The 18,613-nt window shown below is 41.9% G+C and overlaps 1 protein-coding gene across 2 annotated transcripts in view; it reads left to right on the forward strand.

Annotated features, from left to right (window-relative positions):
- Positions 1 to 4,780: 4,780 nt before the first annotated feature.
- arhgap20b (Rho GTPase activating protein 20b) overlaps positions 4,781 to 18,613 on the forward strand; it is a 51,084-nt gene continuing 37,251 nt past the window's right edge. The window contains exons 1-6 of one of the 2 annotated variants that reach the window (XM_017682799.1): positions 4,781 to 5,106; positions 9,365 to 9,444; positions 12,981 to 13,118; positions 13,234 to 13,380; positions 16,883 to 16,924; positions 17,166 to 17,241. In XM_017682799.1, coding sequence (XP_017538288.1) covers positions 5,044 to 5,106; positions 9,365 to 9,444; positions 12,981 to 13,118; positions 13,234 to 13,380; positions 16,883 to 16,924; positions 17,166 to 17,241 — 546 coding nt within the window. In that variant the 5' untranslated portion in view covers positions 4,781 to 5,043. Of the gene's footprint in view, positions 5,107 to 9,364; positions 9,445 to 12,980; positions 13,119 to 13,233; positions 13,381 to 16,882; positions 16,925 to 17,165; positions 17,242 to 18,613 lie in introns of those variants that run through there. The other variant, XM_017682800.1, reaches the window with a different exon arrangement.

The following is an 18,613-nucleotide window of genomic DNA, read 5'->3' on the forward strand; positions in this document are numbered from 1 at the left end:
GAAAAGCAGACTAAAGAGGCACTGAAATCCAAAGCAGCAGCATCGCTTTACAGCTTGGACCCAGCATACTGGACTACAGATGTTGGTATATGGGGCCCGGAATCGTGTCAGATCCTCAATATAAAACACCAGACGTATCTCTCTGAAATGCTCGTCTAGAGTAAGATGGTGAATGGTGGATACATTGTGCCTGGAGCCTTGACCCCAGGGCCCTGATGACAGCCACGAGACCCGGCACTCTCGTGGCTGTCATCTCGTCACTTGTGTCTCTCAGCAGCATTCAGGATTTGGGCTCCGACTTTCTGCCTGCTCTCACCGCTGTCATTGGAGCCCAGGGGACGAGCGCAGGGCACATACATATAAAGAGAATGTAAAATACGCCTACAGATATGGACGGAGTCTCCTGTCGGTGATTTGCATTCATGCTGTCCGTGTTTCTGTGTGTTTTCTGAAAGCTTATGGATGCAGACAAAACAGCATAGTACCTACTAAAGAAGCCATGGCAGGGCAGAGTAGCCAATAGGTCATGCAAGATGCAAAGCCAACTTCTCTCACTGGTTATATATGTAAAATGAATTTTTCATCTACATATCACAAAGTATTTAGTGGCCTCACAAACACCACCATCTTAACCCCAATTCCAATTAAGTTGGGACGTTGCATAAAACAAAAGAAAACAGAATATGATGATTTGCAAATCCTTTTCAGCCTATATTCAATTGAATCCACTACAAAGACGAGATATTTAATATTCAAACGGATAAACTTTATTTGTTTTTTGCAAATATTCACTCATTTTGAATTTGATGCCTGCAACATGTTCCAGAGAAGTTGGGACAGGGGAGTGTTTCCCACTGTGTTACATCACCTTTCCTTTAACACTCAATAAGCGTTTGGGAACTGAGGACACTGATTGTTGGAGCTTTCTAGGTGGAATTCTTTCCCATTCCTGTTTGATGTACAGCTTCAGCTGCTCAGCAGTCCGGGGTCTCCGCTGTCGTATTTTGAGCTTCATAATGCGCCACACATTTTCAATGGGAGACGGTCTGGACTGCAGGCAGGCCAGTCTAGTACCCGCACTCTTTTACTACGAAGCCACGCTGTTGTAACACGTGCAGAATGTGGCTTGGCATCGTCTTGCTGAAATAAGCAGGACGTCCCTGAAAAAGACGCTGCTTGGATGGCAGCAGATGTTGCTCCATAACCTGCATGTACCTTTCAGCATTAATGGGGCCTTCACAGATGTGCAGGTTACCCCTGCCATGGGCACTAACAGCCCCCCCACCATCAGAGATGCTGGCTTTTGAACTTTGCGCTGGTAACAATCCAGACAGTCCTTTTCCTCTCTGGCCCGGAGGACACGACGTCCATGATTTCCAAAAACAGTGTGAAATGTGGACGTGTCAGTCCATCACAGATGAGCTCGGCCCAGAGAAGGCGGCGGCGTTTCTGGGTGGTGTTGATATGTGGCTTCGCTTTGCATGGCAGAGTTTTAACCTGCACTTGTAGACGGAGCGACGAACTGAGTTCACTGACAGTGGTTTTCCGAAGTGTTCCTGAGCCCATGTGGGAATATCCGTTACAGAATGATGTGGGTTTTTAATGCAGAGCTGCCTGAGGGGTCGAAGGTCACGGGCGTTCAGTGTTGGTTTTCTGCCTCGCCGCTTACTTGCAGAGATTTCTCCAGATTCTCTGAATCTTTTGATGATATTCTGGACTGTAGATGATGAAATCCCTAAATTCCTTGCAGTTGCCCGTTGAGAAACGTTGATCTTAAACTGTTGGACTATTTGCTCACAGTTGTTCACTAAGTGGTGAACCTCGCCCGTCCTTGCTTGTGAACGACTGAGCCTTTCAGGGATGCTCCCTTTATACCCAATCATGACACTCACCTGTTTCCAATTAACCTGTTCACCTGTGGAATGTTCCAAACAGGTGTTTTTGAGCATTCCTCAACTTTCCCAGTCTTTTGTTGCCCCTGTCCCAACTTCTTTGGAATGTGTTGCAGGCATCAAATTCAAAATGAGTGAATTTTTGCAAAAAGCAATAAAGTTTATCTGTTTGAACATTAAATATCTCGTCTTTGTAGTGTATTCAATTGAATGTAGGTTGAAAAGGATTTGCAAATCATCGTATTCTGTTTTTATTTATGTTTTACACAACGTCCCAACTTCACTGGAATTGGGGTTGTAAATGTAGTGTACTATATATATATATATAGTGTATAAACAACTGCAAAACACTGTATGATAGAATTTACAGTCCATAACAAATACAATACATTATATACTAAAACCCAGGGTCTAACTGCAGGGTGCTGTATGTAACAACTACAGTTTATAAAAAATGTAATATATCCATCCATTTTCTAAGCCGCTTCTCCGTCAGGGTCGCGGGGGGGGTGCTGGAGCCTATCCCAGCAGTCTTCGGGCGGAAGGCAGGATACACCCTGGACAGGTCGCCAGTCCATCGCAGGGCTAATGTAATACATAATGTAAAATGTAATACACTGTATGCTTATATCTGTAGTCTTTCTAAATGTAATATACTGTGTGCTAATGTCTAAAGTGTATAATTAATGCAATATGCTGTACACTAATATTTACAGTCAATAACAAATACAAAATTCTTAATGTCTATGATCTGTGAGAAATACAGTATATTCTATACAGTGTATACAGTGCAGTGCGCTGTGTGCTAAACACCCCAGTCTATAACAAAAACATCATATTCTGACAACTGCTGGCTAAAATAGCCGCAGGAAACCGACGTTCTTAGACATTTGTTGGGTGGTGTCCTTCTCGTCCTGTTGGTGGCAGCATTATTCAGTGTGAGGCGCTGCTGGGAGGAACTTTGAGTAGTTCTGCTTCTTTTCTCAGGACGATGCCCTCATAAACAGCTGACCAGTACAATCTTCATGTTTTCTCTAGAGAGTTTTCACACCCAGACCATCCACACCGTCCACTCCACTGTACTCCACCCCTTCATCCCCATGCATGACGTAGGTTAGTGTTGTTTGCACTGCCACACTAACTGGCGTAGATCGCTTGTCCCTTTTTAAGCTTCTGTTGCTGGTACTTTATGTGTTTATAGTCTCTAAATAATATCTACACTATCTGTATTTGACCTGTCCATATATATATATATATATAGCTTTATGCACTACTTGCTTGCTGTGTATATTCTCTGTATGGTATATTGTGTATTGTCTGTAAATTATATATCACATTGTCTATTAAGGCCAGAACCAAATTGCTCAGTTTATAACAAATGTAATACACACTATGGTAGCAACTTCAGTTTATAACCAATGTAATACATAATATGCTAAAATCTACTATTTATAACAAATATAATACACATCGTGCTAATGCTTGCAGTTCATAACAAGTGTAATACACACTATACTAACAACTACAGTTTATAACAAATGTAATACACTGTGATAACTGCAGTTTATAACAAATGTAATACACACTGTGCTAATGCTTACAGTTCATAATAAGTGTAATACACACTATACTAACAACTACAGTTTATAACAAATGTAATACATGCTATGTTAACAACTACATTTTATAACAAATGTAATAAATAGTATACTAACAAGAACAGTCTAAAACAATACACAGCTTGCTGACAACTCCTTTTGGTAATAAATGTGACACAGTGTAATAAAAACAAAAACTGTTTATAATAATATACATCACACTATATGTTAATAATAAGTTTATAACACACGTAATGCATTATATTTCAAACTATAGTTTATGTAAACACACACTAAGAAGTTAATAATTAATATATCAATACACTATATATTAACAACTATGGTCTATAACAAATGCCATGCACTGTATGCAAAGAACTACAGTTGGCATACAGTGTATAATCATGATGATGATGATGATGATGATGATGATGATGATGATGATGATTATTATTATTATATTAATATATGTCAGTGGTGTAATATGTTGTATTATATTATATGGTATATTTCATTATGTTTTATTGCATATGGGATAGTAATATATTGCTGGTCCCCACACGTCTATATATCGCGTATACATTGTATGTTGTCTGTAAATTAAATGTACATGAGTTATTGCATTTAACACTAGAGAGACGCCAACGACTGGAAACAGATTCCATGTGTGCATCAAAATACGTGGCCAATGATTGTGATAATAACGAGAGCGCGTTATAAGCTAATCATTCACGTTCTACTTTAACAGCTTCAGTCTTTAATAACAAAACACAGAACCCTAAGATGATCATTTTACTGTAACAGGTGGAACAAAGGCAGTGCACTGTAAGCTAAGAACAACAGTCTATAACACCGTAATAACTACAGTCTAGAACAAATACAAGAACCCGTAACGTCTCAATATGTTTGGCGCTGTTATTATGCAGTATGTGCCGCTGTGGTGAGGAGTTCCCTTATTTAGGCTGAGAGAGATGACACCAATCAGCAGGGACTCATTTGCATAATGGCAATTGATTGTGTTAAAGTGGGTTGTTTTTGCACTTTTTGACTTTTTTTGACGGAACTACGTCTTTAAACTCTGACAAATTACGGAAAACTTACTGTTAACGTTCCTCTGTGAAGGCAAAGTATAAACAGAGAGGTGGGAGGGGGTGGGGGGGGGGTGGGGTGGGTGGAGGAGTGTAGATCTCCCTAAAGGAAGAAGGTGGACAGGAAAGGGGACGGATAACAGATTAAGAAAAAGACACAGGCATGAAGGGGGAGGGAGGAAAAGAAGGGGAGAGAGAGAGAGAGAGACAGTGGGCGAGAGAGCAGTACTTTTCCATTGGGTCTGAAGGAGGACGAATGAAATGCGTCCGCTGCTAAACTGAGGCCAGTAAACCAACCCGGCTCCACAACTCAGCCTGAGCGTTTCTAGTGAAAGAGAACATTTAGATGGATCAGCTGAAGCTGGAATGTTCCGGGCCTTCAGATGAAGGAGAAAACTGACCAGTAGTGGACGTTCGGCTTTACAGAGGTCAACCTGCTATGGGTTTGTTGACCGTAGGTTTAAAATGACCCCGCAGCAGGGCGCCAAACTTCAAACTCCGCTACGGGACAATGAAACCTGCAAAAAGGTAAGATACACTTTAGGCCACGCGTTTGCAAGCAATCCTGTTTTCACAGTGGTCAAGCCTGAAGTTGCTGATTCACCTACACTGATTTTGCACTGTTGGAATAAATTATAATGGATAAGAACAATAATCAGTTAAAAAAACAAAGCTGGCGATATGGAGCTATAACTTCGCATTTAATTAATGTAATTCAGTTCATTCAGTTCATTCAGGCCATTGATATTGTTGTTCAATAATAACCGTTTCCATAGTGACGTGAATGGCATTCTGTGCACACTCACTAGAAACTACTGCAGTGCATCCAGCAACAAAGAGATAATAATAGAGCTTCTTTAACACAGTGATGGTCAGTCAGGGCTGAGCTGCATCTCTTCTGTGGACAAATTTGAGAAATTCAGAGCTAAATGTTGGGGAGCATAGACTTGGGCCCAGTCCAATTTCATATTTTTACCCCTACCCCTTGTTTTCTAGTGTCTCCTTGCCCTTTGGAACTAAGTTACATGGGGTAGTGGTGGAAATCTTCAAGAAGGCCAATGGTATCCCAGGTCATCATCGGATAAGCCTTGGGTGTTGTTAGGCCATGCTATTGTGTTCCAGATGGTTGCTAAGGTGTTGCTGGGGCATTGCTATGGTATCCCAGGTGGTTGCTAAGGTGTAGTTGGGGCATTGCTATGGTATTCCAGGTGGTTGCTAAAGTGTTGCTAAACCATGCTATTGTGTTCCAGGTGGTTGCTAAGATGTTGCTAGGGCATTGCTATGATATTCCAGGTGGTTTTTAAGGTGTTGATAGGACATTGCTATGGTATCTGAGGTGGTTGCTAAGGTGTAGTTGGGGCATTGCTATGGTATTCCAGGTGGTTGCTAAAGTGTTGCTACACCATGCTATTGTGTTCCAGGTGGTTGCTAAGATGTTGCTAGGGCATTGCTATGATATTCCAGGTGGTTTTTAAGGTGTTGATAGGACATTGCTATGGTATCTGAGGTGGTTGCTAAGGTGTTGCTAGGGAAATGCTATGGTATCATGTCAGCTATAATTAGAGTGCCAGGTTAGAAACTTCTGACATTCTATTCACTGTCCCTTTAGCTTCATTCATTATGAGCTGAATAACTTAATAAGCTCAAACAAAGCAATGAACATGCTTCTATCTAGGACCCATAGGAATAAAAGCCTGACAATTAAAACGTTAATGCATTAGAGATCATTAGGCCATAATAAGATGTGAACATAGGTGATAATTCATCCTCAGCAATTTGCATAAAATGGGTCCTAATAATGTGTTCATTGTGCGTTATTATCTCTAACAACACAATTATTAATAATTGTGGTAACGTTTTCTATGAATGTCACATTTGTAATCTATAAACACATTCATAACATGTTATAATACCTCCATAAGGCATCCAATATTTATATAAATGCATTGCACTTTATAGCCATGCTTATTATACATTATGGATTGTTCATGCAATACATTGTAAGTATTGTTCATAACAAATTATAAGAGCTCATAAGCTGTTTTTGTCCGCTCTCAGTAAAGTGAAGTGTACTGGACTAAAGCCTCCTCCAGGGTTCAGACTGAGGCTTCAAGTTGAAGTATTTACTGAAGGATTTACTGAAACACTAAAACACAATAAAGCTCATTACAGGCTTCAGATGTCAGAGTTTAAACTAGAGCAACATCAGAGTTTCACCCAATGTGGGAAAGTCAATGTTCACCACTGGTAATGTGCACCACCGTTAGCCTGGCACTGACTTAACACTGCATATCCAATAGAACGCCAGCAGAACTCAGCATTACTGTACTGTACTGTAGTGTAGTGATACAGAGTGAAGGGTTCTAGCGCTTGATGTTAGAACCAGTGAGGAAATAAATTACAATCACACCCCTCCCTCTCCAGGCCTTCACTCCACAGTGACTTCACGCTCAGTGTGATGTCAGAGGGGGTTCAGGGGAGGGGCTGATGGGTACTTGGTTTGTTGTAATGTAATGTAGTGCAGCATTTAAAGTGGGACACCGGGTAAGAAAAGCTCACTGTAGCAATGATTCTAGGCTGGACGGCCTGTTTGGAGCATCTGAACATTCAGGACTGAAGCCCTGGAGATGCAGCTCTAACAGCTCCAGCGCTGAGAAATAAAACACTGGAAATCTCAGGGCTTTAAAAAAAAATTTATATGTCTTACAAACGTGACCTTCCTAAAAAGTGTTACCCTAATTTTTTATGAAGCAAACCACCAATTATGCACTGATACAGGTTAAATGAACAAAGTCCACTGAAAACACTGAAGTCACGGTCATGCTTCATAAAATTAGTTTGAGATGGCTTTGTGACATGGTAGCCATTAGAAGATGGTAAACTGTGGGATGCACATGGTCAGCAACATTACTCAAACCGGCTATGGCATTCAAGCAAACAAATCCCAGCCCCATTACACCACCTCCACCAGCCTGGACTGCTGCAATAAGGCAAGCTGTGTCCATGGATTTGTGCTGTTGGTCCCAAATTCAGACCCTACCATCTGTGAGCCTGAGCAGAAGTCGCGATTCATTAGTTCGGGCTTTGTTTTCTCTGGTCTTTAACTGTCCTGTTTTGGAGAGCCTGTGGTCACTGCAGCCTCAGCTTTTTGGTCTTGGCTGACAGAAGTGGAACTTGACGTGGTCGCCTGCTGTTGCAGCCCCTCCATCTCAAGGCTGGACATGTTGTGTATTCTGAGATGCTTTTCTGCTCACCGCAATTGTACAGAGTGGTTATCTGGGTTGTTGCAGCCTTTCTATCAGTTTGAACCACTCTATTTTTTCCCTTTTGACCTCTCTCCCTGTTTCGGGCTGCTGAACTGCTGCTCACTGGGTGTTTTTACTTCATTGCACCACTCTGAGTAAATTCTAGAGACAGTTGTGCATGAAGCCCATCTACCATCTCGATTCTGTTGGGTAATGTGGACATTACCTAAAGCTGCTGTATGATGCTGCTAGGATACTGCTATGTTATCCCAGGTGGTTGCTAAAGTGTTGCTAAGACACTGCTGTGGCATCCCATGCAATTGCTAACATGTTGTGAAGACATTATTTTATCCCAGAAAGTTACTAAGGTGTTGCTTAGCCATTGCTATGTTATTCCAGGTGGTTGCTAAAGGGTTGCTAGTACACTGCTATGGTATCCCAGCCAGTTGCTATGGTGTTACTATGACAATGCTCTGGTATCCCAGGTGATTGCTGTGGTGTTGCTAGTGCTATGGAATCCAATGTGATTGCTAAGGTGTTGTTTATCCTTTGTTAAATTATTCCAGGTGGTTGCTAAGGTGTTGCAAGTGCTGTGGAATCCAAGGTGGTTGCTACGGTTTTTGCTTAGCCTTTGTTATATTATCCCAGGTGTTTGCTAAGGTGTCGCTAGGACACTGCTATGTTATTCCAAGCAGTTGCTAAGTTGTCGCTTAGCCTTTGCCATGTTGTCCAAGGTGGCTGCTAAGTTGCTGCCAGGACATTGATTGGTTCACCAGGGTGGTTACGCTAGGGTGGTTATGGTGTTGCTAGGACATTGCTATGGCATCCCAAGTAGTTGCTAAGGTGTTGCTTACCATTGCTATGGCAACACACACACACACACACACACACACACACACACACACACAGAGACACACAAACAGAGAGAGAGAGAGAGAGAGAGAGAGAGAGAGAGAGAGAGAGAGAGAGAGAGAGAGAGAGATATAGAGAGAGAGAGAGAGAGAGAGAGAGAGAGAGAGAGAGAGAGAGAGAGTTTCCTTAAACACAATGAAGTGCTAACATGTTGATGAAGGCTTACTGGCCAATGCTGCATAGAAGCGAGTGCAGATTTGTCGTCTTTGGTGACACACAAGCCACAAAACTTAGAAAAGAGAGACGAGTTTTCAGCTTCGGTGCGTGAAATCAAGCGGCTCTTGTGGTCGTCTTTGAGGACCAAGGGTCGGGCACACGCCACAGTATTATTTTCCACTGTTTTGTTTTCTGGGCACAGTGTTTGGTCTCTTGGGCTCCCTCTAGTGGCTGGACCTCTTCCCCACTTACAATCATGTTCACAGCTCCACTGTTTTCATGATTCTCTAAAAGGCAGAAGACTGGAGGTGGTTTGTTACAGTGAATGAAATGATGATCTACTGAGACCAAATCAGATCAAAACAGAGCACCTCCGCTAAACGCAGCCGTGTTCCATCAGAAAATACGCTGATAGCTCTTCAGGAATGAAATGTTCACGTCTGAGACTTTTTGTTTTTTTGTTTTTGTTGCAGACGATGAAGACGACAGTCCAGCGGAGACACACCACACACACTGTTATTAGAGCATTCAGCAAGAGCAGACATCATAGCAGGTACTCAGTTCCATTCAAGTTGGCTTTATTCATCTATGTATCTGTCTATCTATCATTTTAAACATATATAATCATCTCTACATTCTACATATATACACACCAATCAGGTGTAACGTTCTGACCACCTCCTTGTTTCTACACTCACTGTCTACTTTATCAGCTCCACTGACCGTATAGCTCCACTCTGTAGTTCTACAGTTACAGACTGTAGTCCATCTGTTTCTCTGATACTCTGTTACCCTGTTCTTCAGTGGTCAGGACCCCCATGGACCTTCACAGAGCAGGTACTGTTTGAGTGGCGGATCATTCTTAGCACTGCAGTGACACTGACATGGTGGTGGTGTGTTAATGTGTGTTGTGCTGGTCTGAGTGGATCAGACACAACAGCGTTGCTGGAGGTCAGCAGGTCATACATGTGAACGTGTGCAACATATAGTTTCAGTCAGCAGTGTTGCAGTCAGTGGTGTTGCAGTCAGTGATGTTGCAGTCAGCAGTGTTGCAGTCAGCAGTTACAGTCAGAGGTGTTGCAGTCAGTGGTGTTACTACTTTTATTCTTAAAAGAGACTAAATTTTACCCTTAAATGCAACAACATTTGTTCCTCTTTTACCTTTGGTGACCCAGCTCCAGTCTAAAACTAAAGAAGCAAGCATTTCCTGGCCGTCGGCTTCATTTGGGATAAAGTGGGATGAGAGATGGGGGGGCGGGGGTGGTGGGTTGATGGGGGGGCTGGGAAAGCTGGCTTTAACGCTGGTATTATGTAGTGAAATAACTCAGTGGGACCCGGTTACACAACTGTAAACGGGGCTGCGTGTCTGTTTACAGCTGAAATGGTCTCTCTTTTCCTCCGCTCTACTTACCTTATCACTCCAACCATCAACACCACAAAACCATTAAGATAAACTCGCTCAGCTCCGAGCTAAACGCTGCTCAAACACAGTTTACACAGCACACGCGGTCAGATATACGCTTTATATACGTCCTTATTCCGTTTTCAATAGACATGAATGTGTCAGATTATACACACACACTCTGTTGCTGATCTGGACGGTGCTTACGTTCATCTGACTTGGTGCTACTAGTTACGCTCAGCCTTATATGGGCAGGAATGTGGTGCAGGGATGCGCACGAGAGGAGAAAAAGCACATAACCTGCGTCACTCATGCCAGGAGTGAAAAGAACAAGGCGAGAGAGAGAGAGAGAGAGAGAGAGAGAGAGAGAGAGAGAGAGAGAGAGAGAGGGTGGGGGGGTAAACGGAGAGAAAACTGTATTCTCTATATTTGTCACTGGTTCCTGGACAGCAGCCGTCTTTGATAAGGATCTCCCATAATGTAAAATAATGACATCGCACATGAACAATATCACAGCCCAGAACTTTCCCATTTTTCCCTTTCATTACCTCTGCTGTTCCTTCCATCATTCTCGGATGTGTGCACCATCAGACTTCACCCTGTTTTTCATTTGATACGCAGGCTCTTCAAAGCCATCGTTAGATGGAGTTTGGTGGTGAAAATTAAAAAAAAAAAAAGATCTGTCTTTATTGTCCCGACATCACGATCCTGATGATAGAGACAGAATTATAAGATGGACTGATTAAGAAAACAAATCAACTTGTTTACGAGCTTTGAGTTTATGAGCCGCATCCATTTCCAAAATTACACTGCACTCACTCACATGGTTATGCTGCGTCCATCACCATGGTTACAACTACAAATGCACAGTCAGTAACTGTAGAAGTAAGACGTGCACCTCAATCTCATACAGAAAAAAGTAAGCACATGTAGATGGACAGTAAAATGTATTTCAGACTATATTAACATGTTACCTCCAAAACATTATTGTTATACAGCCACTTCATTAAGTGCACATCCTTGTATCTACACTCCAAATATACATTCCTGATGTGTTTATCAAATATATTTCTGCAATGTATGAAAATGACTAAAAATAAAGTGATGTGTTGTAATATATATGTACAACACCACTGACTCCAACACCACTGACTCCTGGCTATAACACCACTGACAGCAACACCACTGACAGCAACACCTCTGACTGACTGACTGACTGCAACACCAGTGGCAGTAACTCCTGGCTGTTACACCACTGACAGCAACACCACTGACAGCAACACCACTGACTGAAACTCCTGGCTGTTACACCAATGACAGCAACACCACTGACAGCAACACCTCCGACTGACTGACTGCAACACCAGTGACTGTAACTCCTGACAGTAACACCACTGACAGCAACACCTCTGACTGACTGACTGCAACACCAGTGGCAGTAACTCCTGGCTGTTACACCAATGACAGCAACACCAATGACAGCAACACCACTGACTGACTGACTGCAACACATGTTAACCCATTATGTTTTAAAATACATAGACTATGAAATGTATGGGGAAATATCTCACATAACAATGTACCATACGTACTTGTGCTTGTTTATAAATAACAGTGAGTCATACAAAGTCAGAAACCACATAATCAAGTCTATTAGAGACACTGAAGATCTCCACATGCTTTGTGATCATTTAGGAATGCAGTTAGCTGTATTAGCCTCATAGCAAACTCATTCTACCTCACTGAGGACACTTTAAATGAGCTCAAAATAGGAATGAACCACAGAAAGTTAACGACTGTGTTTTCCTGAATTTACCCCACCAGTGTGTGTGATAATTCTTATTTTTCAACTTTTATTTTAGTGATTTTAGTTCACACAAAACGCTTTAAATGATGAATATAAATGTCATTTTATTTTGAGAATAAATTGTGTCCCAAGATTTATTTTGTCCAGTGGTGTTACAGAAAAAAAAGCCCAAATATTTGATATTTCTGACATATTTGGCTACTAATTACTTTATGTATCATACAATAAAATAAGAACATGAATGAAGATGTGAGTTTGAAAGTAAAGTAGACTATAATTTAGAAATAAAATCTGGTTTTCTTAGTTTTGCCAGTTGCAGTCAGTGGTGTTGCAGTCAGTGGTCTTACAATCAGTGGTGTTGCTGTCAGTAGTGTTACAATCTGGAGTTACAGTCACTGGTGTTGTAATCAGTCAGTGGTGTTGTAGTCAGTGGTGTTGCTGTCAGTCAGTGGTGTTGATGTTAGGAGCTACAGTCACTGGTGTTGCACTCAGTCCCTGGTGTTGCTGTCAGTCAGTGGTGTTGTAGTCAGTCAGTGGTGTTGCTGTCTGAGGAGTTACAGTCAGGAGTGACAGTCACTGGTGTTGTAGTCAGTCAGTGGTGTTGTAGTCAGTCAGTGGTGTTGTAGTCAGTCAGTGGTGTTGCTGTCAGTGGTGTTGCAATCTGGAGTTACAGTCACTGGTGTTGTAGTCAGTCAGTGGTTTTGCTGTCAGTCAGCGGTGTTGTACACATATGTATCACCTTATTTTTGGTCATGTTCATCCATTGCATTATATGCAATATATTCGGAGTGTAGATACAAGGATGTGCACTTAATGAAGTGGCTGTTTGGTGTATAACAATAATGTGTTGGTGGTAATAGCAACATCATCTATCCTACAGTGATGCGTACAGGGTGGATCACATGTCTCCAAATGCAGTGCTTCTTCTGGAAGACCACGCCCACCTCACAGTCGGCTTGGAAACGCGTGAGAGGCTCCTCCTACTTTTCACAGATTCACTCATCATCGCCAAAACTAAGTAAGAAGTGGTTTCTGTGTGCTTGGTTACTTTGTATTCACCTGTATTTGAATCTAAAGCTGAGCGGGTCTTTCTACTATATCTGTGTATATAATTATGAATATGTGTATTTTAGGTCACTGTATCTGAAGCTGAAGGCTCGTGTGAGTCTCTGTGATGTATGGCTCGCTTCCTGTATCCAACATGTGGCGAGCAGGAAATTCAGTGCCAAAAACTCCTTCGTGATTGGCTGGCCGACCACCAATTATGTGGTCACTCTGAGGTAACTGTAAAATTTGAATCGAATAGAATTAAATCATAGTAACCTCTTTCTGCAGGCCCCCTATTGGCCATTCATGGGAACGGACTTCAATATTTTTATTTAATATAATCAAATAAAACATTTTTCCAGCACAGCTCCGTTTCCGGAGGAACCAGGACGCTGCTGACTCTCGATGTGTGAGATGCTGTGGCTCTGTTGAGCTGCTAGTGAGCAATGAGGGCACAATCAGCACAACCATCACAATTAAAAACACTTAATCACAATAAAAACACTTTTAAATCAACGTAAACTTGTTTGTTTACCTGCAAAATGATGATCTGCTTGTTTATGGCTTTGTAAATCTAATTTCCATCATTTCTAAAGGAAAAAAGCACCATGTGCAAAGGTTTAGTTGAATACTATGGTGTTGTTGATTTGTGTGAATAAGTGAAAACATCCTTTACGGAGAAACACTTCTGCACATTTTGATGCACAATTACTGTTTATTTACTGAATTTGACATGTTTAGGTAAATAAAATGTGCAAAACGAATGGCCCACAACTTTTTTGAAATTCGCTAAACTCTGCAAATAAATATAAATTTATAATAATAAATAAATGCAGAAATATTTAAGATTGTTCTCTGTAGAGGATTTGGTCACAAATTTTTGACATAGAAAATCAACCAAACATATTTTGCACTGCATTTTGAACTTTTGCCTATGGCCATGTAATGAAAAAAGGTACGTTCATTCATTTTTGTTCATTTTATTAGAACATATATATATATTATTACAACAACCCTGTTAGATCAGTGCATTTAGTGAAAAAGAAAAGGTCTTTTTCCTGTAAAGTTATGATTTTGAGTTAGGAAAATATATTTTGGAACTGCTCAGCCCTCCGATTCCCACGATCATTAGCTGAAAACCACACCTCCAGTGCTTAGTTTTCGTATAACATGCTCCAATTTACCTGATTACTAACTGCCTACACCTGACTCAACGCATCCAACATCCAACAAATGTATGATAAAATATACAAGTTTTCAGAAAATAATTTATTATTGATAATATTTGATGTTTTCCAGTTTAAGGCAAAAGGTTTCACTTTATAGCTGCTTTCGGTCACCAAATCAATGCCACGAGTCTTATTTAGCACCAATCTCACACTGGGGCTGAATCTCAAACGGCTCCCTGCTCCCTACATAGTGCACTACTTAGGAGTTTATATACTGGATCCTGCAGCCCAGCAGAGCAAAATACAGCTAAGAAGCAGTGATTTGGGACTCAGACACACCCACACTGGATACATGATGCACTGTTTGTCTGTAGAGGCCAGAATCTCTAGACTTTCATAGCTAGAACACTATTTAGGGAGTACGGAGCCGTTTGGGCTTCAGCCTGGGTTTGACTTGACTGTGACCGTTGAAGTGTTTAAGGGGTGAGGATGGGGGGGGGGACCCCTGGTCTATGGTTACCTGGTTTCCCCTTTTTGGCTCATGTTTTCATCCCAGTCTCTTTGATTAGTTTCCATGACCTCTTGTCTGACCTCACCTCGGTTTTTGAGCCACTCTTTAGATTCATGCTTTTGCACACGGTGTCCTGCTTTTGTATTTTCCTAATGAGATCCTGCCAAATGTCCTTTTATGTCCTTTATCACCAAGCTTGATTAAATGTTTATTCATTTAAAACAACGAGTGATTTTAACTCTAAAAAGCTGCATGTTTTGCATGAAATAAGGTCCCAGTTTCTTTCCAAAACAAAATGCTTTCCGCTTTCCTGCCAGTCCAGATAATCTGTCCTGCAGAAACAAACAAGCCGGTGTTTCTCCGCTGTGTAGATGCTGCCAGGAGATCATAGTCTTCATATTTCTGGCGGGTCCTTCCTGAAACTGTCTCAGCACGTCTGTTTAACAGTAGAGCGAATATGACTATGGAAGCTCTCGCTGTTATTACAGTCATAACAATGTGACAAAGTAACATCACCAGCTGCTGGAGAATCACACCTTCTCTATCACTTCTACTTCACCCTGCCAGCCCCTCAAGACCTGATTACACTCTTCCACTTTAGTAGTAACACCTTCTTTTGTGGCTCCAGCTGGCTAGTGTGCAGTCAATCTGTTGGTGCACAGCCATCCTCTAAACTAGAGGCCACAAAGCACAGTCCTGGAGATCTGCCTTCCTGTAGGAACTAAACTCTGAAAGTAGACCTGCAGGAGCTGCTCTAAACCTTCATCAAAGGTCAGTTGCTTTAATAGAATGGGAACCTCTCAGTGGAACTACAAGACATAAAGTGGCCAATGTGTGGAAGTACACAGGTTGGTGTTTCTACTAAAGTAGCCAGTGCATGGAGGTACACGGTAGGTGTTTCTACTAAAGTGGCCAGTTAGTGGAAATACAAGGTAGGTGTTTCTAATAAAGTGGCCAGTGCATGGAGGTACACGGTAGGTGTTTCTACTAAAGTGGCCAGTTAGTGGAAATACAAAGTAGGCGTTTCTAATAAAGTGGCCAGTGCATGGAGGTACACGGTAGGTGTTTCTACTAAAGTGGCCAGGTAGTGGAAATACAAGGTAGGTGTTTCTAATAAAGTGGCCAGTGCATGGAGGTACACGGTAGGTGTTTCTACTAAAGTGGCCAGGTAGTGGAAATACAAGGTAGGTGTTTCTAATAAAGTGGCCAGTGCATAGAGGTACACGGTAGGTGTTTCTACTAAAGTGGCCAGGTAGTGGAAATACAAGGTAGGTGTTTCTAATAAAGTGGCCAGTGCATGGAGGTACACGGTAGGTGTTTCTACTAAAGTGGCCAGGTAGTGGAAATACAAGGTAGGTGTTTCTAATAAAGTGGCCAGTGCATAGAGGTACACGGTAGGTGTTTCTACTAAAGTGGCCAGGTAGTGGAAATACAAGGTAGGTGTTTCTAATAAAGTGGCCAGTGCATGGAGGTACACGGTAGGTGTTTCTACTAAAGTGGCCAGGTAGTGGAAATACAAGGTAGGTGTTTCTAATAAAGTGGCCAGTGCATAGAGGTACACGGTAGGTGTTTCTACTAAAGTGGCCAGTTAGTATAATTACAACGTAGCTTTTTCTACTAAGAGCTTTTAAGTCAGACAGCAGTGCAGCTTTGCTGGACAGTCATGAGGCCAGATTTTACGCTCCACAGGCAATCTCCTTGACATTTTACATAAACGGTGGACTCTCCCGGCCTCCATGACAGACCTACAACACTTCCTCTCCTTTGGGATGCTTGTTTTACCAGCTTCTGGCTCACAGCACTGTTAGCACTCTGACTGGCGGGACTTGACCTCGCACCCCTCATTAAAGCACTCAGTGAAGGCCACTGAGGCATTTAATGGACTGGATTAACGAGCTTCCAATCACGGAGACATGAGGGCTCAATGAGGGCTCAGGTGCTGCAGCAGAGCGTGAGGTGTTTTCAGTCTCACCTGTTTTTATCTCCCTCTGTTTCAGGTGTAGCTGCAACATGTTCTCTGTATTTATCTCTGTTTTCCTCTTCTTTGTTTTACAGCTCTTCAGAGACGAAGGAGAAGTGGCTCCGTGCGCTACAGTGGTGAGAGAAACAGCCACAGAACTTCGACTAAAACATGCCAGTCTTTATTGTCTCCCAGCTGTATTACACCTAATGCACGCTCATGCCGCTGAGAAGCACTCTGAGGCAGCCGGCGAGCTCATTATGGGCTCGAGTCTGAACTGCACAGTCGTCTACTTTAGATAACGTCTTTTTGACCTTTGTGGTTTGTGCCTGTTTGGATGTGTTCTGAGTGTAATTGTGGATTTCCGATTGACTTCAGGCACAGCGGGAGAGCCAGGCAGAGCTTCATCCCCAACAGGATCCTGCTGAACGTTCATCTGTTCGACAACACAGCAGTGAGTTCCCTCTGAGTTCCTGTCTGGATGCATCTACTGTTTGAACAGCGTTTCTCGATATTTGTATTATGTATGAAACTGAAATGTTTTGACAGCTCCACATTCTCCGTCTCCCAGTTAAAGAATGATGCCAAACAAAAACAAAGCAGGACTGAATTTGATCAAAAAGCAGTTCAGACCTGAGATATTTACAAACATTATGTTCTGATTTAATTAAGCACAAGGCATTCATAGAGATAATTAATAAAGTCAATGTATAGAAAATCATCATTTATAGGGTATTTTCTAGCGGGAGGTGTCTGTCCCAAACCCTAACCCTTAAATTTACACTTTACACAATAATATGTATTTTATATTTTTATATTTGATGCTTGAAATGGTCAAATAACTTGTGTGTATATATATATATATATATATATATATATATATATATATATATATATACACACTATAAAATTTATGCATAGACACTTTTGCAAAGCAAAGACAAAAATGGCAAAACATTAAGCTGTCGATGTAAAACATTAACAGAGACAGGATGTTAGGGCAGGAGAGCTTTTCCCTTCATTTCTTTCCGTGTTAAAAGCCCAAAAGTGTTTCGCTCCCTTATTTCCACCATCTGCTTTCACACATGCTGAAATCTGAAAGAAATCAGAGTAAGAGCTCACACTGAGAAATCTGATTACTGAGCTCAAATCCAGCCTCTTCATCACATTTCTGGATCTAACTCGGATCTAAGAAATCTGAGTGTGCTGTTTACGCGGCCGTTTAAATAATCAGATAACTGCAGAAATCTGACTATGACTGGACTATTGAGTGCATGTCAACACAAACACTGTCAGCATTGTTCCACTCAGCACTGATGGCTTCAAACAGCTAATATATAATAAGCATATACACTCGCTAGTAAAAGGTTGGACCCCTTTTGCCTTCAGAACTGTCTTAATTCTTCGTGTCAGACTTTCAACAAGGTGTTGGAAACGTTCCTCAGAGATTCTGGTTGGTGATTTGAGTTCCTGTTGTCTTTCTATCATCTGGAACCAGTCTGCCCATCTCCTCTGACCTCTCACATCAACAAGGCATTTTCGTCCACACAACTGACCGCTCACTGGATATTTCCTCTTTTTCAGACCGTTCTCTGTAAACCCTAGAGATGGTTGTGTGTGAAAATCCCAGCAGATCAGCAGTTTCTGAAATACTCAGACCAGCCCGTCTGGCACCAACAACCACGCCACGTTCAAAGCCCCTTAAATCCCCTTTCTTCCCCGTTCTGATGCTCGGTCTGCACTTCAGCAAGTTGTCTTGACCACCTCTACACGCCTAAATGCAGTGAGCTGCGGCCGTGTGATTGGCTGATCAGCTATTTGTGTTA

Source organism: Pygocentrus nattereri, chromosome 23 (genome assembly GCF_015220715.1).
Source record: "Pygocentrus nattereri isolate fPygNat1 chromosome 23, fPygNat1.pri, whole genome shotgun sequence".
In the NCBI taxonomy this organism is placed as follows: Eukaryota; Metazoa; Chordata; class Actinopteri; order Characiformes; family Serrasalmidae; genus Pygocentrus; species Pygocentrus nattereri.